General features: G+C 44.1%; 1 protein-coding gene across 3 annotated transcripts in view; it reads right to left on the bottom strand.

Moving 5' to 3' along the window:
* Positions 1 to 27,571, bottom strand: part of LOC124115121 (dynein axonemal heavy chain 6-like) — a 98,237-nt gene that overhangs the window by 5,977 nt on the left and 64,689 nt on the right. For all 3 annotated transcript variants that reach the window (XM_046475943.2, XM_046475945.2, XM_046475944.2), the window contains exons 47-73: positions 22,375 to 22,535; positions 21,716 to 21,866; positions 21,050 to 21,231; positions 20,441 to 20,627; positions 19,334 to 19,488; positions 16,994 to 17,174; positions 16,522 to 16,647; positions 15,921 to 16,030; positions 14,844 to 15,006; positions 13,240 to 13,322; positions 12,343 to 12,580; positions 10,939 to 11,241; positions 9,727 to 9,912; positions 9,291 to 9,463; positions 8,829 to 9,009; positions 8,316 to 8,495; positions 7,500 to 7,606; positions 7,125 to 7,251; positions 6,474 to 6,620; positions 5,911 to 6,102; positions 5,534 to 5,724; positions 4,189 to 4,282; positions 3,532 to 3,772; positions 3,013 to 3,113; positions 2,427 to 2,531; positions 2,172 to 2,286; positions 1,309 to 1,601 (exon numbers count right to left, since the gene is read on the bottom strand). In XM_046475943.2, the coding sequence (XP_046331899.2) occupies positions 1,309 to 1,601; positions 2,172 to 2,286; positions 2,427 to 2,531; positions 3,013 to 3,113; positions 3,532 to 3,772; positions 4,189 to 4,282; positions 5,534 to 5,724; positions 5,911 to 6,102; positions 6,474 to 6,620; positions 7,125 to 7,251; positions 7,500 to 7,606; positions 8,316 to 8,495; positions 8,829 to 9,009; positions 9,291 to 9,463; positions 9,727 to 9,912; positions 10,939 to 11,241; positions 12,343 to 12,580; positions 13,240 to 13,322; positions 14,844 to 15,006; positions 15,921 to 16,030; positions 16,522 to 16,647; positions 16,994 to 17,174; positions 19,334 to 19,488; positions 20,441 to 20,627; positions 21,050 to 21,231; positions 21,716 to 21,866; positions 22,375 to 22,535 (4,473 nt within the window). The remainder of the gene's footprint in view (positions 1 to 1,308; positions 1,602 to 2,171; positions 2,287 to 2,426; positions 2,532 to 3,012; positions 3,114 to 3,531; positions 3,773 to 4,188; positions 4,283 to 5,533; positions 5,725 to 5,910; positions 6,103 to 6,473; positions 6,621 to 7,124; positions 7,252 to 7,499; positions 7,607 to 8,315; positions 8,496 to 8,828; positions 9,010 to 9,290; positions 9,464 to 9,726; positions 9,913 to 10,938; positions 11,242 to 12,342; positions 12,581 to 13,239; positions 13,323 to 14,843; positions 15,007 to 15,920; positions 16,031 to 16,521; positions 16,648 to 16,993; positions 17,175 to 19,333; positions 19,489 to 20,440; positions 20,628 to 21,049; positions 21,232 to 21,715; positions 21,867 to 22,374; positions 22,536 to 27,571) is intronic.

Here is a 27,571-nt window from a genome sequence, read left to right as displayed (position 1 = left end):
GAAACAGCATTATTCCAGTTATACAACAGTAGCCTGTAAATAATCAAATCTGGTCAAGATAATCTAGTGATTGATATAATGAATAACGTCCTATAAGCTGTATTATCTAGTGTATAATATCTCTGCTACTTCTAACTTGGCACACATCTTTCTCACACAGGAGAGTAATTTGATTGGATGGATATTTTTAGCATTGTGCCATTCAATGAGGAAAATGAAGCACTGGCAGTTAATGGGTCAAGGGCCCTGTTCCACAAAGCAATCGTAGCGAAAGACAATCATAACTCCCATAGTTTAACAAGGACTTACGATAGTCATCGCACCAATGGGTCGAGGGCCCTGTTCCACAAAGCAATCGTTGCACTAAGACAATCATAACTCCCATAGTTTAACACAGACTTACGATAGTCATCGCACCAATGGGTCGAGGGCCCTGTTCCACAAAGCAATCGTAGCGAAAGACAATTGTAACTCCCATAGTTGAACAAGGACTTACGATGGTCATCGCACCAATGAGTCGAGGGCCCTGTTCCACAAAGCAATCGTTGCATTAAGACAATCATAACTCCCATAGTTTAACAAGGACTTACGATAGTCATCGCACCTATGGGTCGAGGGCCCTGTTCCACAAGGCAATCGTTGCACTAAGACAATCATAACTCCCATAGTTTAACAAGGACTTACGATAGTCATCGCACCAATGGGTCGAGGGCCCTGTTCCACAAAGCAATCGTAGCGAAAGACAATTGTAACTCCCATAGTTGAACAAGGACTTACGATGGTCATCGCACCAATGAGTCGAGGGCCCTGTTCCACAAAGCAATCGTTGCATTAAGACAATCATAACTCCCATAGTTTAACAAGGACTTACGATGGTCATCGCACCAATGGGTCGAGGGCCCTGTTCCACAAAGCAATCATTGCACTAAGACAATCATAACTCCCATAGTTTAACAAGGACTTACGATAGTCATCGCACCAATGGGTCGAGGGCCCTGTTCCACAAAGCAATCGTTGCACTTAGACAATCATAACTCCCGTAGTTTAACACAGACTTACGATAGTCATTGCACTAATGGGTCTAGGGCCCTGTTCCACATAGTAATCTTAGTGAAAGACAATCGTAGCTCCCAAAGTTTAACACAGACTTATGACAGGTATGCGACTATTGTCATCACACAACAGAATGAAGCAAAAGACAATGGATAATTGTGCATGCATCATGCATCAGGGCAATCAATCAAGTCATCAAACATGCTGAGGATGCATTCTCACGCGTGTCACCATGACAAATGGACTCCCTCTCACCTCAAACATCTCCTGGTTAGCCTTCTCAATGTCCAGCTTGTCCATCAGTTTCCCCAGGATGTTTTCAGCCAGTTCATACACGATGTCGTCGTTGGACTTGCCCGTGCCTCCTGAAGACATCCTGGGTTGCACGTCCAGGATGGTGGTGATGAGCGTCTGTGTCTCCTGGGTCTGGAACGCGATGTTGGCATTCTCGTGCATCCCGAATATCTCAGGTTCATCAATCAGAGGCAGCCCCTCAATGTACTGCCGGTAGTCTTCCAGAGTCTCATAGGCGGGTGGGTAGTAAATTCCTGGTCAGATATTTAGGAGATATAAATACTGTGTTGTCAACATAGCGCTTAATTAAATTTGGAATTGAACATACAGCATGAGGTTTCAAATGTTAAATCATGTTGGATTCAATGTACAGGTAACTGTTTAACTCCATTCTACCACAACTAAATAACATGTGAAGTCTTTAGTGTTAGCAAATATACTGAGCGCAGGATGCAGCACAGATTGAGTCCAATGTTTTGAGTCAAACTGAATTTCGGAATCACCAACAACAGCCTTAACAAAATATGTATATTCTCAAGCAGGTTTTCTACACCATACCACTTCACTCGATCACTTTGTAAGCTAACATGAAGTAGGCACCCAAAAGAAAACTAAGCAATCCTTGAAAGGTTTGTTCTACACCGCACATCACTATTATGACATCTTGCCTTTCACTGTGACATAAACATTATGAAGCCACAGCTGTATATAGAAAACCACCAAATTTCATGCTCTCTGTTGTGCCGCAAATGTATATATTGCACTGTCCAACAACACCCTCTTTAAACAGCAGGTTCAACTGCAAGTTGACTTGCGTTACCCACCTGACTCGGAATATTTGTAGTCCTTCTGAATGCTTTCTGGTCGGAAGAACATCTGCAGGATTGTTCGCAGACATCGCTGATCCAAGAAATCTGTCACGCGGCCTCCATATGTGATCTGAAATCACACAAAGAGATAGAGACATTTGAATAGTAATAGGCCAAATAAAATCTAAACTTTTGAATATTTCACAAAATTTTATTTATAATCAAAAGTGACCAACAGAAAGATTGAATATTCAGCTCAACTTGACTTACCTCCCCTGTAATGTAGATGAGAGTGTCCCAGGGAATGGCACCATCAGAACAGAACATCTGCAGGTTGAGCAGAGCACATTCCCTGTCGCTGTCGTTAAACTCGTACTGAAATACACAAAAACATATTGATAGTCCTAAAAATATAAAAGATTGATTTTTAAAAAAGGTGAAGGAGGTAATGTCTATATTAGACCAGTCTGCTTAATTCACCTTCAGTATCCATGTAAGTCAATGGTTTAACACTAGTTCAGCAGATTTCATGATCCATGTACACTAACTGACAACAGCAACAGACGAGAACATGAAACAGTAGGTCAATCAGGATTACAGCAGCTGACTCATTTCAGGAGCAGACAGTCTGTGAAAGGCAGCTGTTTCAACCTCCGGACAGTTATAAATTACATCATGTACACGTTCCTGGGACAATACCTACTTGTGAACCAGGTTTGAGACAACTGTTTAGTTAAAAGCCACTTTTTTCTAATTTTAGATTCTTTATGTCAGTCACTAATGTAAACTGAAAGGTCACATTGACGAAAAGAATTGACCAATTTACACTGTACAGAATCTCCTGGAGATCACTCACCTTGATGTTCCAGCCAAGCGGACCAAACTTCTTCCTCTCCTGGATGATGGCATGGAAGAAGCACAGACCAAATATCATCTTCCTCCAGTCTGTGCCCAGAACTGAAACAGAGTAACATGTATCCGTGAGTGTAACCCCTGACCCCTGACCCCTGACCCCTGACCCCAAACATGCAGGAGGCAAATACTTTCAACTGTCTTGTTATCAAATCAGTGAATGTTCATACAGACACTGAAACCAATAATTTGTTGAACAAACTGACAGTTACATCAAAACAAGTCTGTCAGAATTTTCTGATTAGGTCTTCTGTTTATGAAAGACAACAATATTTAATTGCATTTAATAACTTGTTCTCTCACTAATCTCTTATTCTAAGCCATCCCGCCTCATGTATTACTCTCGCGATGGGTACAATGTGAGTACCCCGGTAGTTCATTCTTGGCGTCCTCTGCCATCATATTAATGGAATACTGCTATGAGGAGTAAAACCGTACAAACACTCCCTCCCAATGAACTTACTGTTCTCCTCAAAGAAGTTGGTGGTGATGTCGGTGAATGCCCTTCTGACATTTGCCCTTAGACCTTTCGGTGGCTCATTGGTGACCTTGACACTGTTCTGCAGCACGGACACGGGGAAGTGTTTGGCTGGCATGGAGCTGAGGAACAGGCGATAGTCTTCATGGATGTCGTTGGGCTTCTCCGTCAGGTCCTTCACTGTAGCCTCCATTCTCAACATCCACGACGCGGCCAAGTGACAGTTCTGGAGACAAGGACAAGCACAATATGAAACAAGGCACATTAATACCTTCGTCTCACATAAGCACAGGCTTAATTCGTAACAGTTACATTTGAAGCATAACTGAGTAAGAGGTATCAAATTTACAAAGATATAAACCCCAAATTCCCAACATACACATAAATTCTCAAATATAATCAGTGAGTGAATGTTGTTTTATGGCCTGCAAATAATCAAAACCAGGCAGGCAAATCGATGGTTGACAGCATGAGGACATAGAATCAGCCTGGTCATCCCTCAAGTGTGGCGGGCTCTGACAACAACCAAGGGACACTGGGGACCTACTCTGCACTGAACCCTGACTTGAGAGCAACTACCAGAATGAATCGTACCGCATCCAGGCAGATTAGATCAACAATGATAAATGAGAGACTTGTTACCTGAAGGAAGACCCATTCTCCACTCTTCACTGCATTTGCAATCAATTTTTCAGCCACTGGGCCCTGACCTTGACCTAGAGAAATTGACTGGATCCTGCAACATAAAAAAAAAATAGTTCAAGTCCCAGGTCTATAAGATGTTCAAGGCCTAGGTCTATAAGATGTTCAAGTCCTAGATCTATAACATGTCAAAGTCCTAGGTCTTACAGATGTTCAAGTCCTAGGTCTTACAGATGTCCAAGTCCTAGGTCTATAAGATGTTCAAGTCCTAGGTCTATAAGATGTTCAAATGCTAGGTCTTACAGATGTTTAAGTCCTAGGTCTATAAGATGTTCAAGTCCTAGGTCTTCCAGATGTTCAAGTCCTGTGTCTTACAGATGTTCAAGTCATGGGTCTAACAGAAGTTGTTCAAGTCCTAGGTCTTGCAGAAGTTGTTCAAGTCCTAGGTCTTACAGAAGTTGTTCAAGTCCTAGGTCTTACAGATGTTGTTCAAGTCCTAGGTCTTACAGATTTTCAAGTCCTGTGTCTTACAGATGTCCAAGTCATGGGTCTAACAGAAGTTGTTCAAGTCCTAGGTCTATAAGATGTTCAAGTCCTAGGTCTATAAGATGTTCAAGTCTTAGGTCTATAAGATGTTCAGGTCCTAGGTCTATAAGATGTTCAAGTCCTAGGTCTATAAGATGTTCAAATGCTAGGTCTTGCAGATGTTGTTCAAGTCCTAGGTCTTACAGATGTCCAGGTCATGGGTCTAACAGAAGTTGTTCAAGTCCTAGGTCTTGCAGATGTTGTTCAAGTCCTAGGTCTTACAGAAGTTGTTCAAGTCCTAGGTCTTCCAGATGTTCAAGTCCTGTGTCTTACAGATGTCCAAGTCATGGGCTAACAGAAGTTGTTCAAGTCCTAGGTCTTGCAGATGTTGTTCAAGTCCTAGGTCTTACAGATGTCCAAGTCATGGGCTAACAGAAGTTGTTCAAGTCCTAGGTCTTGCAGATGTTGTTCAAGTTCTATGTCTTACAGATGTTCATTAAGTCCTAGGTCTTACAGATGTTGTGAGGGAGTTACCTCTGATTATTTCCATTCATACACTTATAAACATATTTTGAACAGTGTTTTGTAGAAACACAGTTTGATCAGATGCTACTGCTAAAGGACATGGTGCACAAGTAGGTCATGTTTCACATATACTCATCAAAGCACCACATGAACACATGCACTGTAGCCCATAAGCCAACCTTCCACCAGTGCCGTTATGGACTACATGGATTCAACAGATCCTCAGGTTCAATTGTCAGACTGTGAAGACTGATTGTCAGGTTGCTGTGCAACACAGCCCTAAACATGGACTCACTTGTCTGTGTAGCCCCTGTCCTTGGCAAATCGAAGGAAGGCCCCCATGGGATCGGAGCCTGTGCTGAGGACGAACACAAGGGGGGTCACTTTGTTCATGTCATCGTAGAGTTCCGGCAGACCCACTGGCGGACTCTCCACAAACTGCTGACCCAGATTCTCTCGAACAAAATCGGTGATTGCAAACACAGTCTGAAAAAAGACATATATCCAACATCAGAAATATGTTCCCAACATTTTGTTCATGGGTGTTTTATTGGACATGGTAAGAGCCATTGGCTTAGATAGAGTCTGATCATCAGCGTAAACTCAAACATATCTCTTTACATATTCTTTACATCTACTGGTATATTCCAAGACCACCAATACAACATTTACCTTTTCTTCTCGGAACGCCTTGATGAAGGTGAGCTTCTGGAAGCTGGTGAGCCTGATGTTCCAGTGACCTTTGACCTTGCCATCATCTGCTTGAGCCTCTTCCTGACCTTCAGTTTCCTGTATGAGGGGAGGGGGAGCCGGCTCGTCGGGGAGGGGCTCATAGTCCTCATTTGTTTCTGGGTTCAGATGTACCTGCACACAGGACAAGGCAATTACCACACAAACATGACACTTGGAGATTAGGCCACAATAAACAAAGTATTTTCAAACTGTGAGGTATTATATTAACAGTGTTATGTGTTCACAGCAATGTCCTTGTGTTTGAGAAAACATAAAATCTCATTTTATGCGTGTATTATGAGCACCCCCCTCTACACAGCTGTATTTTTTGGGGGAAAGTGTGCACTATATACAAGAAAATATTGTATTATATTTCATTTTTTCTGAACGAATTCTTCAAGGAGCAATCAATGTACACTTAATGTCAATATGTGATTCACATGCAGAATGAACGTTTGGTTGTACTACATTTACAGTGATTTTCTTCATCTGCTAGTGCCTACCTCAATGTCTCCGAGTTTGACCCACACGGGGGTCTTGATGAGGTCAGTGTGCAGACCCCTGAAAGCTGGCACAGTCTCACTGAGGTCGTATGCTGTCTTCCACACGGTCTGACTCAACCACGGCTTGTCTGGCTTGGGGGGGCGTTGCTGTAACATCAACACTTCCATCAACATCTTGCAAATACTTCTTGTGTCTGATGAAGATCAGAGCACATCCACATACTGGCATATCAGTAGTGAGTGTGAGGGGAGTTCCATTTAAGGCGACATCCACACTGTTTCAGCCATATAGCCACCAGAAAAGTAATGGAATTATAAAAAAGGGCATAAATACATCAAATTATATATTTACAGCAATTTGTTAATAAGATTGTAAAGCAGCATTTATAAATTTACTTTTTATTGAGGAAAATGATTGTGTAGGTTTGACACATCTCTGAACGCCTTTCAACAACTATGAACAACTAGGAATGGCTCTGAACCACATTGAATAGCTTTGAGCGGCTTTGAGCGGCTTTGACAAATCAAGGATCATCATCAGGGAAAATGGGGAACATGAATCAGCAGAGGAAGTGCCACAACACTGCACAGTGAGTTGTGTCCCTGACCATGACCATGCAGCTGTAGGGAGTGAGAGGTGTGTAGACTCACCCTGTCCATGCCCGCAGCACCACGCAGGAAGAAGTTCCAGCCGGCAACAGAGATGAATTTGGCAGTCTTGAGGATCTCACCACACAACATGAAGGAGAACACCAGCTTCTCCTTCTCAAACAGAGCTCTAGAGGAACACAAATAACATGGATGGATGGATGGACAGACAGATGGACAAATGGATGGATGAAATACCCTTTTCTCAGTTACATACATACTTACTTCTGTTAGAGAAGCACTTGTGTGTAGCGGCCTGAGACTGTATACAATGCGTTTGATCAAAATTCATTGGGCTAACTGTGTCCACCAATTGTTGGTCAGAGCTCATTTAATTACACAAATGTTTGAGACTGACATGAAGGACGGAGGGCGTACCTGGCAACGTTCTTGTATATACACATTGTGGTCTGGTCCAGGCAGATGGCCAGACGGGTGTCCAGGTTGTCACTCTTCTCACTGGACTCAATCGTGGCATTGAACAGCTGGAACATAAAACACATGCACTGAAGACAGGCTACAAACATTGTCCTCCAGCACAGCACACATCACTAAAACATTGCCCTTCATAAAACAGTTTGTACCTACGAGACATAAAATCCCACACAGCAGTTTAACACAAATAAGACCTGCTCAATAACACCACTTTCTTCTGAAATTCATGTAATTCCTGTAGGACATCCATATTATATGTGGTGTTTCTCATGGCCATGTTTATCTTCAGAGTGAAAGATCAGTTGGAAGAAAAAACAAATTAAATATAACCTCACTGAGGTGGAGAATACATCTGGAAGGTTACCTTTTACACATGAGGATGTGTGGAAAATGGCTCATAATATTAATCTTGACCTAAAAGGTTTTCAACATAGTTCAATGTTATTGTGCTATATTTGTAGTAAAATGGTCCATGTTTATGATTTAAACAATTACAGGTATCAAATTTTGCTGTAGGATTCTACTAAATTCGATGACACTCTTGAAGAGAATGTTTGCTACCTCAGTTATTTCCAGGAACTGCAGTATGTTACAATGTTTATAAAGTAAAACTGCCTACTAGTTGCACATGCAAAAAGAAGAAGTGCCTCACACTAAAATATAGATAGAGGCTGTGACGAGCAAAATCATGGTGTAACAACGAATTGATACTGCTTGCTGACCAATCGGAACATGTCCATGTAGAATGTGTGTAATTACCTGTTTGAAGTATTTCAGTGAGAACTGGTACATGGGGTCCACGTTGCCCATGTCAGCTACAACAAAGTACATGACAGAACCTCGTTCTGCTACAGTCCTGTACTTCTCACGAGCAGTCGTAATCATCTCCTCTGTCTTCTCAGCCTCCCGAAGTCGTTGCGTGATCACCCCAGAAGTCACCTGAACAGAGATATATATATGTAGTTTTATGGTCACTGAGCACGCAAGTCACCTGAACAGAGACGTATATATACACCTTGACGGTCACTGAACACAGGCCGCTACAAATAAAAGAGTTTGGATGGGATAAATCGTTGACCGGACAAATCGTTGTTGATATCATGAGTAATGTCGGCATAAAATGACAGAGAATCAAGTGGACGAGACTGATCACATGATCCTTTCGTCTCTAATGACAACATAGGTGACTGAGGTGTGGTGACTGAAAGAAGAAACAGTTGAAACACAAGGATGTAGTAGACACTGGGACAACTGTTTCAATGCCTGTCTCACCTTGGACTCATTGAGAGTGTTGATGAGTTCTTCGTTATCCAGGATGTTGCCCTCCGATTCAAACAGCAGCTTGAGGATCCTGTCTTCAATGGCCTTCAACTGGTTCTTGTCCGCGTTGATCCTTACAATCAGCTGGTTGCGCTGTTCCTCTAGATCCGGCCTCTCCAGGCGTACAACATCACTAAAATGTACAAAGTGTTACATTCAGTTTTTAATCAACTTGTTGTTTCAATCTTATGATGATGTCTATTAATCTCATAAACATCAACATCCTAATTATTATTTGAAACAAATTTTCAGTTTCAACTCCCTTGGTAGAGTACAGCTCTGGCAAGTTTACAAATCGATAGTGACTGAAAAGATTCCAACTAAACAATCTTTTGTGTCAGGTATCATCAAAAAGCAAATAATAAAGATCAAAAGACAAATGTCACCTTATATATAATGATGACCTTGACCTACCTGAGAAGCTGATCTTCTAAGCCAGACTTAGTGACAGTGAAGTTGATGATGGTTACTTTGATGCAAACCTCGGGCAGGTAGTGGGGGTTGGACAGCTTTGTTGTCATGTAGAAGCGGAAGTTACGATCATAGTCGATGTCACTGTCACCCAATCGAATCAGAAGACGCCCTCCCTAAAGAACAAAGCATCATCCTTCGGCTGTACAAAAACATTTCTACTTTCTATAAAATCATAGCACCTCAAGTCCTGTTTAATACTGGATCATCTTGAATACTATTATTACTTACACTACTTCCTTGCATACATTTCCTATGCTTTTTCTATGAAATCATAGTGTCCTAAATGTTAACTGTAGCATTAAATCTTGCAATATGCCATACATTCACCATGACCTGTGACAGCTATAACCCAGACAGAGGTAGATGATGTACTGACCGACATAAATGTCTGTTTGAGCAGCACAGGTTCCAGGGCGGGGTCCAGACTCTCCCCAAGGTCTTCCAGTAGGACCGGCATTCCGATACGGATACAGTTCTCCAGGGTCCTCAGGAACTGACCATCAGTCAGCTTGATGACCTTCAGGCCATTCTTAACCTCGCGGTTCCTCACCCATCGGTTGGCCTTGAAACACCACATTAGTTCATTCATTATTTGTCATACAATTTTATAAATGTATCCTTTGATAAAGTTAAATAACAAACACAGCACAAAAGAATTAAATTAAACCTGCCTAGCACCCAGGCAGTATGTTGATTCAGACCCTAAAATATTGAAAAGAGAGACGAAAAGAACTATTTGTAATAAGTCTGCACAGTATTACCGGTATATCAGTATACTGCAAGACGCTTTTCAAATGATACTTATTGCAATATTTTATCTGTGTTCTGGTATATCGAGAAAAAAAATGTTTAGCAAGTCTCATCATTGTTTGTATTGTTTAACCTAAATTCTACACAGAAATTCATTCACAAATGATGTTTCCCTTTGAAATTGATTGACAAAATGGCAGAAACGTGGAAGTGATTTTTTTCACACGGTGGCGGCGACTGACCATGCCGACTTTGGCATTACAAAATTTACTTAGTATGTAGAAAATAGGACCTGCATGCACAATCAGCAGCAAGCACTGTCAGACACATCAGGCCCCAGCATATCGCACTATGTCTCACAATACAGATACCTGTATCGCAATATATTGCAACACAATCTTTTGGCCAATACACTGCCCTAATTTGTATTAGTTATTGAACTACAACAAAATTTTGCATGAGATATAGAAATCAGTACACCAGGAAAATAACAACATCTGGTCATAGTGGTCAATAAGGCCCTTTGGAATAACCCCTTTAATGTGCATTCCTTTCCTTTAGTACCGTTAATAACAACTTATTGTAATAAATAAAAGATCACATAGCACTGGATATAACATTTCCAAGGCCTGATTCCTCGAATCGAACGCAGCGCTGAGACAATCGTCACTCTCATACTTTAACATAGACTTACATTGAGATAGCTTTGTGGAATGGGGCCCTGGCATTTTACTGTCCAAGAATCCCTCCGAGATAACTTTCATGAAGCATATAGTAACTATTATGTTACTAACGGAATCTGATGCTATCACTGTCAAGTTCTGAAAAAAACAATCACCTGTTCTTGGGGGTCAATCATGAGGGGCCACCTCCGACCTCGTGTCACCAAGATGGCGTTCTCTGTGGACACCTGATCTCGAGGTAGGCCATCCGAGTTCCACTGCCTGATCTCGAAGGGGTCAGCGAGGACCTTCTCTAGGGTCATCCCGTCAGTGACCGGTATCTCCAGCTCCTTGCACTTGTCAATCCAGTGACTGACCAGCTGCTGGCGGTACACACTGGTGAAGGCTCCATAGTACGCCACACAGGCGGCCGAGATGAACACATCACCGGTCACGTTGCCGATTTCAATGTTGAATTGCTAAAAGACAACAACAAATTCATTATAAAGCACTACCATCTAAAAGGATAGCAAACAAAAGTCTTGTAATTAAACCCATACTGTTTCAAACCAATTTCTGAGACAATATTCAATGAACTCTTAAAATTGGGCATAAAAGCAAGGGGTCTCTTGATCTCTATCTTTAAGTTGTTTCAGTTATCATTAATCAACTTTTTTTGAAGTGCTGAGAGTTGTTTCAGATGTTCATAGTCCCTAGTGCAGGCAGCTATAGATGAGAGTGGGATACAGAGGCTGACAACAGCACAGCACAGCCAGACCACACAGTCCGGCACTATCTGTACCACACACTTCAGGGTTATATTCAAGTAAGAAGAAACCAGCTTCACATATTGATTGTTTGCAAAACACATGACATCACATCCGGATATTGTCGCAAATAATCCCAGATAGCATCAGCCATTATTCACGACATCACAGAAGACTCCATGTGACCTTGCTCTGACAACAGACTGACTCAGCTGAAGTAGCTTTTTTGTACAGGAAACTAGGGCTGGGACGATACACCAACTGTGTTGTCCGATACATATAACAATACCTTGCTCACGATCTGATACGTATCATGATCATTTCAAGTGCTCTTATCTGAGGGGCGTGAACCATCCTTTTCATAGACAGGATGGCCAAATACCTGGCACACTAACAATTTACGGTTGGCAGTATGGCACAATGGATGACAATATTTACATCTCACTACTTATTTTCCCTTGTATTTAGTGTTTGGTTTAACATTTATTTAAGAATACATTTAAGGTAAGAATCAATACTTTTTACTTAGTGTGCAAGTGTGATTGATACTTGTAGCATGAAGTTAAAAGTCGCGATCCATTGATGCATCCAGGTATCATGCCACTACTATAGGAAACTCCCACTTTTCTAACTATCTTGCACAGAGACAATAGGTAACGTGTACAGTATATATGTGGAGCAATGACAAGCCATGAGATGTAGTGGCCCAATCCAAGTTCTAGCAACAACCAGCAGTCATTGTGCCACCTGTCCTCATTGGACCAACGAAATAACCAGACAGAATGCATCTGTAAAGATGCCAAAGCTTCTCACCTTGACACTCGCCTCCCACCTAATCTGTTCATCTGCAAGAGCTGATGTAAGTTTGGACGCACGCTTGAGTCGTGATCCTGTGGTGGCAATGTTGCGCTCCAGTTTCTGCTTAGATGCTACACTGTCGTCATATGACTTCTGCAGCTGTGCGATCTTGGCCTCCACATCCGCCAGCTTGGCCTGCTTCTCTTTCAGCATCTTCATCACGACGTCCAGCTCTCCCTGGGCAGACGCCAGTCTGGCAACATCACAAGTCAGTATTAAAGTATGAACATGAATGTTATATTTTATTGTTTACAGATTTGCTGCTTATCAATTAACTTGGAAGGGTAAAAATATAAATGTATTTATGTTGTTCAATAATTCATATATATTATTTAGCATATAATATTGTTTTGGTCAGTCAGCTAGAAAAAAAATTAATGCTAATTCAGATAAAAGTGCAAAATGTGAAATATGTTCACAGTAAGATGTACTTTGATATCTACTTCTGTCAGAGATGGCATTGCTTTTTGGCAGTGGTATTTGATCAATTATTATTTCAAAGGTTCAGTTTCTTTCTTGTTTGGATTTTGATCTTTTGAACTTTTTTAAATTGTTTATTTATGTGTGAAATTGAATCCATAACTTGTCAATGATGTGCAGGACCTCTGTATGCTAAACACTGCCAGTAAATATCTCACCTCTGTATGCTAAACACTGCCAGTAAATATCTCACCTCTGTATGCTAAACACTGCCAGTAAATATCTCACCTCTGTATGCTAAACACTGCCAGTAAATATCTCACCTATAGCTGTATGCTAAACACTGCCAGTAAATATCTCACCTCTGTATGCTAAACACTGCCAGGAAATATCTCACCTCTGTATGCTAAACACTGCCAGTAAATATCTCACCTCTGTTTCTTGGGTTCGACAGTTCGGAACACGTGAGCGTACAGGTCCATCGCTCTCACCCACATCACCATGGACTTGCAGGCCTACCAGACAGAGGAATGTGTCAGTAACATGACAATGTACTTCATTGTGTCAGTAACATGACAATGTACTTCATTGTGTCAGTAACATGACAATGTACTTCATTGTTACAGTAACATGACAATGTACTTCATTGTGTCAGTAACATGACAATGTACTTCATTGTGTCAGTAACATGACAATGTACATGCACTTTATTGTGTCAGTAACATGACAATGTACTTCATTGTGTCAGTAACATGACAATGTACTTCATTGTGTCAGTAACATGACAATGTACTTCATTGTGTCAGTAACATGACAATGTACTTCATTGTGTCAGTAACATGACAATGTACTTCATTGTGACAGTAACATGACAATGTACTTCATTGTGTCAGTAACATGACAATGTACTTCATTGTGTCAGTAACATGACAATGTACTTCATTGTGTCAGTAACATGACAATGTACATGCACTTTATTGTGTCAGTAACATGACAATGTACTTCATTGTGTCAGTAACATGACAATGTACATGTACTTCATTGTTTCAGTAACATGACAATGTACTTCATTGTGTCAGTAACATGACAATGTACTTCATTGTGTCAGTAACATGACAATGTACTTCATTGTGTCAGAAACATGACAATGTACTTGCACTTTATTGTGTCAGTACCATGACAATGTACTTCATTGTGTCAGTAACATGACAATGTACTTCATTGTGTCAGTAACATGACAATGTACTTCATTGTGTCAGTAACATGACAATGTACTTCATTGTGTCAGTAACATGACAATGTACTTCATTGTGTCAGTAACATGACAATGTACTTCATTGTGTCAGTAACATGACAATGCACTTCATTGTGTCAGTAACATGACAATGTACTTCATTGTGTCAGTAACATGACAATGTACATGCACTTTATTGTGTTAGTACCATGACAATTTACTTCATTGTGTCAGTAACATGACAATGTACTTCATTGTGTCAGTAACATGGCAATGCACTTCATTGTGACAGTAACATGACAATGTACTTCATTGTGTCAGTAACATGACAATGCACTTCATTGTGACAGTAACATGACAATGTACTTCATTGTGTCAGTAACATGACAATGTACTACATTGTGTCAGTAACATGACAATGTACTTCATTGTGTCAGTAACATGACAATGTACTACATTGTGTCAGTAACACAACATACTCCACAAACAAAGTTTGACAGAAGCAGCAAAGTCACATTCAAAGGTGTACACAAACATTACTAACGAGTAAAACACACCATAACTACGCAATGAGTTCATGGTCCTGACCCCCAGCCCTAACCACCAACCACCAACCACCAACCCACCACGTGATTTCACCTCCAACCACTTCCCCACCTCCATCCCTCCATCCCCCCAACACACAAACACACACTCACACCCTCCCCTCACTATTCCACAATAACTGACCGGTACCCCTGAAATGACACTACAGAAAATACATCATATATGGGACTTTGTCTGAATTCCTACAGCAACATACCTTGGACACCTTCTCCACAGCTTCAGGTACAAACTTGGGGTTTTCAATGTACTTCTTGAGTTTCTTCAGCATTGACTCGGGGATGTTGTCCTTGTCATACTCTCCCAGTTTCCTCAGGAAGTTGGAGTCTCCCAGCACAGTCTTAGCTGCAGCCCAGTCGGTTCTGGAAGTAAATGTGTTCATTTGTTGAATGTTGATTGTGGAAAGTTGAATGCTGGATGTGAAATGTTGATTGTTGATTGTGTTATGCTGAATGCTGGTTATCATTTGTTGAGTGTGGAATGTGAAAATGGTATCTCAGAGGGCTAGCACTATAAAATCGGCATCAGTCTGGACTAGTACCAGCAGTCACACACACATATGAATGGTGCTATATCAGTGCAATTATCTTGGACATGACGTTAAACCCCATTTCACCTGACCTAATGTTGAATGTTGGTCGTTAAATGTTGGTTTTCTTAAGTTGGTTCTGAATGATAAATGTTGAATGAGGAATGTTGGATATGAAATGTTCCTTTTTGGTTGTTGACGGCTGAATGCTGAATGTTGAAAATTGCCTGTGGAATGTTGTATGTTGTTTTGTGTTAATGACCGATGTTGGTTACAGAGAGCTGGTTGTTTGTTGTAGGGAGAGATAAATGTCAATTGTTGAAAGATGCACTTCAGAAGTTGACCACTGATTGTTGGTTGTTGAATGCCCATGAAGGAACTTTGAAGAGAACGCTGCATAACATACCCATGTGTTTTACTGTCCACGACCTGGTCCACTGAAGGTGATACACCTCAGAACGTGTTACTAGGGTTGTTAACCCAACTCCACACTCAATCTGTTTTCTAAGTTTGTTATTATGCAACACTCAGCAATATTCCAGCTATATGATGGCGACTTGTCTTGACAACCACTGATTAATAATGTAAGCAATGATTCATGGCCGTAAGATGACACAAGTTACCAGGACTGAGCACCCAGGCCATTAAGTCGCCTCTTTTGACCAGCACAGGTTGCTGGGGACCATTCCTCATGGGGTTTTCTATGTATGTATTCCCAGGGTTAGTGAGTGATCCCAAGATACTCACTTCTGTCCCAGCAGGATGCACACAGCCTCCATGACAGTCTGCACCAGCTCCGGGGGCTTGGTGAACACTCGGATCTCAGCAATATCACTCTTGTCCAGAGCATCCAGCGCCTGTATAGGGAAGACAACTCACTTACAACCAGTTCAGTTTCCAAATTCCCCAAATAACAAAATAAGCCAGGAAGTTTCTACACAGCAGTTTCTACACCATTTGTTCACAACAAATGGTGAACCCCGACAACACATACTCCCCATACCCACACCATACATTTCAACAAACTCAAGTATGAGGTAAATAAGGGATGTCGTGCTAACCTTACCACTCCCCCTCCCCTCCCCCTACCATCAGGAGTCTGAACCCCACAGTTTCTATGCAATATCAGTACACCACCCCTGCCTTAAAATCATCTCAGTAGAAATTATCAGAAAATTATCAGAGATAATCAGAAGTTAATACACACAATGTGGTGAATCAGCTTTCAGCCCTTAAATTGAAATTATTTCCATCACAATGACAACAACATTTTGGTCTTTGAATTTGATTGTGTGAACATGTGACAGTGGTGTTTTTCTCCTCCATGTGTCATGTGTGTGAGCCTTACCTTGACAGCTGCCTCCAGGGCAGGGAGGGCCTCGTCCAGGTCCCGCTGGGCATCATCAGCAATAGACTGGGTCTCCTCGGCCTTCACCTTGGCCACAGCCTCATCCTCCATCACCACCTTCCGTACCTGAAGTCACAAACACCCAGGCAAACATTCAGAACATTCCAGGAATGCTGAACCTTACCTAAGGCCACACTTGTGTTGTAATAGGCTTAGAAATCCATCAACTCCAAACAAGTATCACCACCAAAAATTGTGTATACAATATGTTAGACTGAAAGACCAATAAGATAAGCTTAACACTGTACACACTGCAACATGCGACAGCCACTGTTTTGAAGAATGATTTGAGGACACAGGATGTGACTTGAGGACATGACTTGAGGATTTGAGGACATAGGATGTGGGACATGACTTGAGGATGTGACTCGAAGACGTGAGGACATAACGTCATGAGGATAATGGTACTCACAGCATCAGCCTTCTCCTGGTCAACTACAAGTCTCTCCATCAGGGCGTTGGTGTCCTCTGACTTCTTCTTCAACTCCGGCTCCAGGGCCACCAGCTCTATCTTCATATTGTCAACCAGGTCATTGGTCTCCAGAAGCTTGGCCAAGCCATTCTTCACACGGTCTCGGGCGTTCTTCAGAATCCTAAAGGAATATCATAAAGATTCTATAACAGAAGCCAACAAACTCCACAAATATCAGTTTTACAAGCAAGTGTTCCTTGTTGTTTGTAGCATCTCAACAGCTTGGGGAAACCAAAAACACTGAGTCAAACCTTCTGACTCCCATGACGATAACGTTCTCGCCGTCAAAGGCTGTGTACAAACCCCAACAGCAGAAAGCCTGTTGGCTGGAAGAATTTGTCAATGAGAGCCTTGTCTACCTCGCTAGGAACTGCCCCAAGCACTAGGCTACTCCTTCAATCAAACAGCTGGAGCCACAGCTACTTCCACATGCAACAAGGCCAGAGAGATTTCCATACAGAGATGACTACCAATAACTAGAGAGTAAGTGAATGTTGTTTTGTACCAAGCAATAAAACAGTGTGCCATCAATATTTTATCCTTGGCAAACCAGCGATGAGCAACCTGAGCAATGTTCCAATCAATTTTTTTGTTTAAAGCTGCACTTGGCAAGTTTCAAGTTATTTGACGGCAGCCTGTAAATAACGAATTCTGGACCACAAAATCTAGTGATTGATCTTATGAGCAAATGTCGGAGTACATTGACATGCAATCAATCAAGGCCTCAAGCTGACCACTAGGTCGCCTTTTATGACCAGCATAGGCTGCTTGGGGTCTAGTCTAACCTAGAATCACTGTGGTTGGAGTATAGAGACACACAATCTATGACAAGCATAGGCTGCTGGGGATCTAGTCTAACCTGGAATCACTGTGGTTGGAGTATAGAGACACACAATCTATGACCAGCATAGGTTGCTTGGGATCTAGTCTAACCTGGAATCACTGTGGTTGGAGTATAAAGACACACAATCTATGACAAGCATAGGCTGCTGGGGATCTAGTCTAACCTGGAATCACTGTGGTCGGAGCATAAAGACACACAATCTATGACAAGCATAGGCTGCTGGGGATCTAGTCTAACCTGGAATCACTGTGGTCTGAATATAGGGACACACAATCTATGACCAGCATAGGCCGCTGGGGATCTAGTCTAACCTGGAATCACTGTGGTCGGAGCATAAAGACACACAATCTATGACAAGCATAGGCTGCTGGGGATCTAGTCTAACCAGAATCACTGTGGTTGGAGTATAAAGACACACAATCTATTACCAGCATAGGCTACTGGGGATCTAGTCTAACCTGGAATCACTGTGGTCTGAATATAGAGACACACAATCTATGACAAGCATAGGCTGCTGGGGATCTAGTCTAAACTGGAATCACTGTGGTTGGAGCATAAAGACATACAATCTTTGACAAGCATAGGCTGCTGGGGATCTAGTCTAACCTGGAATCACTGTGGTCAGAGTATAGAGACACACAAACTATGACAAGCATAGGCTGCTGGGGATCTAGTCTAACCTGGAATCACTGTGGTTGGAGCATAAAGACACACAATCTATGACAAGCATAGGCTGCTGGGGATCTAGTCTAACCTGGAATCACTGTGGTCAGAGTATGAAGACACACAATCTATTACCAGCATATGCTGCTGGGGATCTAGTCTACTCTGGAATCACTGTGGTCGGAGCATAAAGACACACAATCTATGACAAGCATAGGCTGCTGGGGATCTAGTCTAACCTGGAATCACTGTGGTTGGAGTATAAAGACGCACAATCTATGACCAGCATAGGCTGCTGGGGATCTAGTCTAACCTGGAATCACTGTGGTCAGAGTATGAAGACACACAATCTATTACCAGCATATGCTGCTGGGGATCTAGTCTACTCTGGAATCACTGTGGTCGGAGCATAAAGACACACAATCTATGACAAGCATAGGCTGCTGGGGATCTAGTCTAACCTGGAATCACTGTGGTTGGAGTATAAAGACACACAATCTATGACCAGCATAGGCTGCTGGGGATCTAGTCTAACCTGGAATCACTACGGTCAGAGCATAAAGACACACAATCTATGACAAGCATAGGCTGCTGGGGATCTAGTCCACCCTGGAATCACTGTGGTTGGAGTATAAAGACATACAATCAATGAAAAGAGTTGACAAGAAGTCGCACAAATGTTGAAATGAAACAATATTTTAAGTTCAGCCTTTTAGGTCGGGGGTAAAATAATATGGATTGAATAGGGAAACCTATTTGGGCTGCCAGCTTACCTCGTCTTCTCGGTGAGCATGGAGAGGTAGAGGTTGATGAGTTCCAGGTAGCTGGTTGGGGTGGTGTAGAAGCGGCGCTTCAGTTCCTGGTAGAAGCGCTCCGACATGTCTGAGACACTCATGTGGATGTCCACACACAGCTCGGAGATCTTACTCTGGGGAACAATCACAAAAACATCACAGGTGGAATCAGTGTTCTTAGGTCATCAAAGACTCTGTTGTGTTCTCCTTTGGTGAGTCATCACTGTTTTGTACCAGATCAGCAACATAACAGTTGTATCATGCAATCAGCAAGATTTGGCCAGATTGTGTTCGTGCTTTAACACCACACTCAGCAATATTCCAGCTATGTGATGGCGGCCTGTGCAAATTGCTAGCCTGGGACAGACAAACCAGTGATTCGTATATAAAGCAATGTCCCACACTGTTGAGGTACGAGGACACACAATCAACTAAACCACAGTTCCTGACCAGACAAATAGTATAATTGCCCTTTAAGACAAGCATAGGTTAGAGGTCACCCACAGGAAGATCTCCCATCTAACCATACTCCTCCTCAGTTGCTGCTGTGGCACAACATATTCATGAATCCTTTATTCAGCCCTTTGTTTACAAGTGAGGATCTGGCAGATTACCTTTTACTTTGTCGGGGGGTAGAGGAGAAGATCTGAACAATGTTTTTCATTACAATATTTAAAAAGTCAAAATATCCTTTGGTAAAGATTGATGTTATATTTTTTGTCCCATGCTTTCTCACATTTGTATGATCACTGAGTATATAACAAGCTTCTTTTATCTGTTTATAAGTGAAGACTTTGGAAAAAAAACATGATTTAGTAGGTAATTTGGTCCTCACAAAAAAAAATCGATAAAAATATGAAGTTAAAAATGGAGATCGGAATTCTGAATAAATTTAGTTAATTAAATCTAATTCTAATGATAAACATCCATGTTATTCTTCTTCTGCCGAAGAGGATGCTGTTGTTTTTTTAATTCTGTTTATCTTATAATTGTTTTCCACAACAAAAGTGTAAGGAAGCAAACTATGAGGGAACAAGAGAGATGACAAAACACAAAATGTCCACAATGCTGATTTAAAACACTGACCTTGAGTTCATCTGCTCCTAGTTCCACATTCTCAAAGAAGGAAGTGGACACACCCAGAAGGGCTTCCCTAGGCCACTCCACAAACCAGTCAATCGTGCAACAGTTGACGAGCGACGGGAACATGCGACACCGTGACCTGAACGCAGACCCTACTGGACTCATGCACAAAACCACATGCAGATTATTTCTGAAAGTGCAAGAGAATACTGTGTGAGTGAGTGAGATGGGATTTACTCCACTTTTATCAGTATTTCAGTTATGATTGCATGTGATGTGGGAGGATAACTTGAACTTCTGCAGGTCTTAGATGTTTACCCCTTTGGTGAGTGAATTCTTGAAATGCAGGGTCTCATCTGAACAATTCTGTGACCCAAGTAATGTAAAAGGTTGGGTCATAAAGTGATTATCACCATGCATCCTATTTCAAATGGCCAGAAAACATGCATGTGTTTCCTGTTTCAGCCGGGGAGCTGATTATTGTCGGTTGAGAAACTCGAAACACATATACTTTTCATTTTTGGCTCTGAATCACACTGCAGCACCCCACTCCAGGCATATGTGATGTGCAGTCTAAACTGTGTCCCACCTGATGATGGAGCTGTACCTTACCTGACTCGGTTGATACAGAACTCATAGATGGCATCCCTGTTGCCCTCGGGGATGCCAGCCTCCTTGGCTCCAGGTCGGCAGCCAATGATCAGCTTCTCATATTCATCTGGTTCAAAGAGGTTTGGGACCTCACCCGAGTTGAGAATGTTGTTGATGTCTTCCAGGAACTCCTCAACAACAATCTGCAGAAAGAGTGCAAGCAGCTCACAGATACGTTCATTGATTGGAAGCTTAGGTTTCAGTTCAAGAAAGAAATATTTCCAAACCTAAACTATTGTCCTTATCTAAAGTTCACTGACACCTTTCAGTTCTGATAAAGTTACAACTCTGGAACAGAGTGTTTTGTTTTATATTCAAATATAAATATTATAATTAAACAATAAATGAAAATAAACAATTAATTTGTTAATTTCATATTGTGAACAAACTTATCATTTCTTAGTACAAAATCCAACTGAAGTTTTACTAAAGAAACATATGTTGTCATGACATCAAAGTGTGGATAGTTATCTCCCCTTCCACTTGACATTTGGTAACAGTTATCAGTCCTTGTTCTGTAGTAAAATCATGGCAAAAGGAATACAAGAAACAGCAATAAAAAACATCATCAATCAATAAAAGTAATTATTGATTAGTCATCCCTGTGCAACCCTCCATGTCTCATACCTGTGTGTCTGTGAAGAGGAAGACTGTATTGAGATTCTGAACACCAGCCATGTCATATAGTTTCTTTATGTCGTCGTGGAATGCAGCGTAGTCATAGCCTCGACTCAGCTCAATCTGGAAGCACTTGTAACCACAGATGTGGGAGGCTAGTCTGAAATGCACACATTGAACTTTAAAATCCCTTTTTCTCTATCACACAGGCGTTCTTAGGGTCATATTGACAGAAGGGTAGTCACTAATTGAGTAATAAAACGCTAAAAACAATATCAATTCGACTGTTGCTTCATTATAGATGTCTTGTCTGTTCTTCTGTGTTGTCAAGTGAAGTACTGTACCTGGTCTGTGACAGTTTCCCTGGGCCCACCACCTACCCCGACAGTTAGGACATGGTGACACTGTGTTGTCAAGTACTGTACCTGGCCAGTGACTGTTTCCCTGGGCCCACCACCCACCCCGACAGTTAGGACATGGTGACACTGTGTTGTCAAGTACTGTACCTGGCCAGTGACTGTTTCCCTAGGCCCACCACCCACCCCCACAGTTAGGACATGGTGACACTGTGTTGTCAAGTACTGTACCTGGCCAGTGACTGTTTCCCTGGGCCCACCACCCACCCCCACAATTAGGACATGGTGACACTGTGTTGTCAAGTACTGTACCTGGTCAGTGACTGTTTCCCTGTGCCCCCCACCCCCACAAGCAGGGCGTTGCCTCTCTCCTGCTGCAACATCCTCACAACACGAGACACATGCTCCACGGCATCCAAGAAAAACACCAGCTTCATCTCCTTAGCCGACTGCATGTTAAAGTCGTCCAGGTACTGAGGAGAGACACAATGCTAGACATGAACAAGTTGGGATTTAAGTTAAGTCAGCATTTTAGTAAAATTTAAATATTTCTTACATTGTATAATTATCCTGCATTACTCCTAAATGCATCTACAGAACTCAGTAATGTGACTACAGTCTGCATTTTGTAGAATTTTCCTATTCGGAATATTCTATGAGTAATACGTTACCACTGTTATACCGAGGCTGTTGTCTCCCACAACTGCTGCTATAGCGAAATCTACCACAGAGATGTCAATTACCTCATGCAACACGTGCGTAGCCACCTAGCTGCCATGTGACACCTTTCACTCTTGTCTCTTGCGAGAGCAAGTGCTCGGGGGACGGACGGGCGGGCAGCAGCCCAGTGGTAACGTATTACTTATAGAATATTCCGAATAGGAAAATTCTACAAATTACATTAAGTAATACGTTACCACTGTTATACCGAGGCTGACTACCACATTAGGTGGTGGGGAGCACCTACAACCCGAATCCTGACTGCAAGCATTCCTTCCGACCAGCGGAAGTAAACACCAAGGCGGAAGCACTCGATGCGCATGCACCTAGCTAGGCGTTACCCTATCGGAATACCAAAGCACTGTCAAGCGCATACCGTAAGGCCCAATCGTCATTGCCAAAACGATTGGTGACTCCAAAAGGCCCCACTGGATAGGTATTTCATCGCCTCAGCGGATGAGAACACTGTATCCGCGTGAGCTAAATCTTAGATCAGGTTAAACAGTCGAAAGAGGGAAATTAATTTCATTCAGACCGTATATCCCCGAGCAAGCCTACTTAAAGTATGTAATAGGCGCGTGACCTAATTCCAGTATTCGTAAGCATGTATCACAAGGTTGGAATACACGACAGACAATTAAATGCATAATTGTCAAAATACAAATAAGGACAAAACACACAAAAAGCCGCCTCACCTGTGGTGTGAGTGCGCTGGTTTGCAGGACCCCCACTCCTGTACCCACGGCGTGGGAACATTGGGGACGACCCAGATTGACCACCGTGCAAGGACTGACGACTGCGGAGTTTGGAATTGCGCTGGACACACCCCCTAGATGACCGCTTGTGCCGCGATCAACGGCCCAAGACGGTGCACCCCCTCCACGTCAGGTTTCTGAGGTAATGATTGGCAAAAACCGAGTCAGAACGCCAGTAACAACCTCGTAATATTCTGTGAACAGAGATATTCGAGTGTAGGGCAAATGTTGCCACTAGCGCCCTGATCTCGTGCGGGTTTGACCCCGCTACCGGTAACCCCCTAGACCGGTACGCCAGATTGATGACAGAACGAAGCCACAACGCAATCGAGTTGCGAGTTATGTCAACCATGCGATTAGGGTTACACGATATGAACAGACGGTCACGCCCTTGTCTACGTTCATTCGAAGCCTTAAGATAATACTTAAGGGCCCTAACCGGACACAGCGCTCTGTCCTCAGTATCAGCAGGATGTAAGATTTCTTTGAGTGATCTTACAGTGAATTCTCTCTCCGTTTGCCCGATTCTCTGATTCTTGGCGACGAAGCCCATGAGCAGGCCCAGGCGGACCGCTCCTTCGTCACCCCTATCGAATCGTACCTTGGCGACATCGAGTGCATGGATTTCGGATACACGTGCCACCGTGGCAAAGGAGAGGAGAAATGCTGTTTTCCAAGTCACATGCCGGAACGAAGCACTATGCAAGGGTTCATATGGAGCTTCCGTAAGTGATTGCAACACTCGGGAAAGATCCCAGGCCAGTGCCCGAAGGCGGCCCTTCTTAAGATCGTGCTGTTTGAAACCCTTGATAATACCCCGTATCACCGGCTCTTTGGAGAGACTGGTACCCATAGCAACGTCCCGTACTGTAGCAACGGACGAGACATAGTTGGCAATGGAACCCCCGGAGAGTTTCCGGGTCTCTCGCAAGTGAGACATGAAACGAGCAATATCCCTCACAGATACCTTATCTGGCGAATGAATGTGATGTTTACAACACCACTTCGTGAAAATAACCCAACGTGCATTATACACCTTCTGGGTAGAATCAAGATGCATACTAACGTATGCCCGAGACGCCCGGCGAGAAAAACCTTTACTCCTCAGACGCTCGGTGACAACATCCACGCGTGCAGATTGAACTGCCCTGCGTTTGGATGAAGCTGACGGGTGTGAGGGTGGATCAAGAGATCCGGTCTCACAGGCAGTGGAAGTGGCGACTGCGTGACCGGGGTACCAAACCTTCGCGCAGCCACTGAAACACTACTGGGTTCAGCATCCACTCTGTGGGGGCTCGGATCCTGAGGCCTCGATAGAGCGTCGGCCAGTATGTTCCGCACACCTGGGATGTGACGGGCGCGTATCTGGCACGGGACACTGTCCACCAGAGCGTAAAACTCGAACGTGAGATCGAGTAGCGAGTGACTGTGGGTTCCCCCCAGTTTGTTCACATAGGACACTACCGCCGTGTTGTCGGTCGCCAGCATGAGCCGGGGGTCGAAGAGACGATGCTTTCAGTGATTGACTGCGTTGATCACTGCCTTGAACTCGAGACAATTGATGTGAATACCTAGTTCGTCTACGCACCACAGCCCCGAGCTCACCTCCCCCTCTAGATGGGCGCCCCAGCCCACTAGAGAGGCATCTGTATACAGGTTCAACATGGCCCGGTAGGGCCGCATAGAGACTCCTGATAAGACATTGTAAGGGACCGTCCACCACTCCAGATGCGGTCGGAGCCGATCCGGGAGGGCGACGGTCGCACTGTTCACCTCCGTTGCTAACAACTGGATTAAAAACCGTTGCAGCGGGCGGAGTTGGAGACGACCCCATTCGGTGCAGTCCTGGGCTGATACAAGTAGCCCTAGTAGCCAGTGAACAGTCTGTTGCACCGCTAAGACTATGGCAATCATTGCCTGAATCTTCTGCCACCGGTCTGGGGGGACAAAGAGGTGATGGGACACCGTGTTGAACCGACCTCCGATGAACTGCAAGTTCTGAGAAGGGGTTAACTCGCTCTTGGGGAGATTGATAATCCACCCCAATTGCTCCAACAGCCGACGTGCGAAAACGAGATGGCGTGACAGGGTGTCCGTCATTCGATTTGCTACTAGCGAGTCGTCCAGGTACGCGAAGTACCGGACACCCCTCCGGTGGAGGAACCCCACTATGGGGGTGGTTAACCGGGTGAACAGCCAGGGAGCGGATGAAAGACCGAATGGGAGTACAACCCACTCGTAGTGCCTGCCTTGAAAGACAAACCTGAGATACTTGTGATGATCCGGGTGAATCGAACATGCAGATAAGCATCCTTCAGGTCGATCGAAGCGAGCCAGTCGGCCGGCATGATCAGTGCTTTCAGGTTCGCCAAGCTCAACATTCTGAACTTGGGCGGCTTGCGCAGGTAGAACTCGTTGAACGATTTCAAGTTGTGAATCATTCTGAGTTGGGCACTGTCCTTCTTGGGAACGAGAAATATCCTGGAGTAAAACCCTGGTGTTATTTCTGGTAGAGCTAACTCCCGAACTGCCCTCTTCTCCACCAACCTGTCGATGGCATTGGCGAGGAAGGGAAGATTGGTTACCGAATAGAAACCTGCCGACGAGGCAACGGTGAGCGGCGGATTCGCTTTGAGATCGAGCCGATAGCCGTACCGAATCGTGTTGACCACCCACGGGTCGTCGATCACTTGTTCCCAATTCTCCCAGTAAGTCTGGAGTCTGGCTCCCACTGGGGAAGGAGAGGGGGGCCTGACAGGCTGCGGCAGGCGCAACTGTCCAGGGCCAAGTGACTCGGGTTCGCCTACGGGCCAACCGAAGTTGGCGCTGTCGGCATACGAACCCCTCCAATGAGAGCCACCTGGAGGGGCCCTTGCTGTCCTTAGACGACTTGGGCTTCCCCCAGTTCCCCTTCTTCCCGCGAAAGGGCTGCTGAGAACCCTTACCGGAGCCCTTAGAGTGGGGCTTCTTTCCGGAGGAAGAAGAACCCGACCCCTTAGGCCTGCCGGACGCAGCATCCTGGGGCGCGCTCCGCTTCGGAGCGGCACCCATGCGCCTATGCAAGGACCCCACAAGATCCAGTTAGTGCCTAGAGGCCTCGGCAGACACAGCGGCCTGTTGTTCCTTCAGAACCCCAGGGATCTTGTTATTAAACAGGCTGCGAAAGGAGCACCTCCTGATTGGCAGCGTCCAACCCTGAAGCAACCAGATACGACTGGGGCCGAAGAAAATGGCACGTGCCGGAAATAAAGGCTGAAGCCCCGGCAACGTACTTCAGGGAAGCATTTAAACCAAGCAAGCAGTTGTAAATGCGCTGGTCTCAGTCCATAGGAGAACCTTCGACCAGACTGGCCGCTGCAGCCAGGTATGTGAGACATTGCCAGCATGGAGCGTCGAGCGAGGGTGTCCAGCTGTTGCAAGGTACCTTGTGGTATCGTGGCAACCGGTGGGGCACGGACCCCCAAACGCTCCACATGGGCTTCCGCGGAAGGACCAGCCTCGGGAAAGGCAAGGTCATGTACAGGGAAAGACCCTTTTCTCCACGACGGTGAAGGTAACGGGAAACCCCGACTGGAGGCAGCCGCGAGGGCCTTCTCCAAAGAAGGCTTAATCCCGCGCAGCAAGGTTGATGCCGGGAAAGCCTTGTCGGACGTCTCGTCGTACACCTCGGAGGAACCCACGGAACCGTGGATTCCCCGTGGTATCGGCAGGGGCTTGGGCATGTCCTCGAAGAGGTCATAAACCATGGCCACGCGGTCCTTAACCGATAGCGGAAGCAACGGTTCGGGGGAAGGACCGGTAACCACGGCAGCCGCTGCCGTACCGGTGGACCCCGCGGCCGAACCCGCGGCCACCGAAGAGGCCGGGGACGGAACAGCCAGCGGCCTATCTTGTGATAAGGCCGCCAGCTTGGAGTCCACAAGTTTAGACAACAATGAGGCGACAGAATCCCCAGACAGCCCGAGGGCCGCAAAGGGATCCGCCGCAGCCGAGGAGGTGGTACCCGCACGGGGACCCCGACCGGACGAACCGGC

Source organism: Haliotis rufescens, unplaced genomic scaffold, assembly GCF_023055435.1.
Source record: "Haliotis rufescens isolate VD_foot unplaced genomic scaffold, xgHalRufe1.0.p SCAF_14, whole genome shotgun sequence".
In the NCBI taxonomy this organism is placed as follows: domain Eukaryota; kingdom Metazoa; phylum Mollusca; class Gastropoda; order Lepetellida; family Haliotidae; genus Haliotis; species Haliotis rufescens.
The sequence above is the reverse complement of the archived record's forward strand: the minus strand, read 5'-3'. Positions and strand labels throughout refer to the sequence as shown.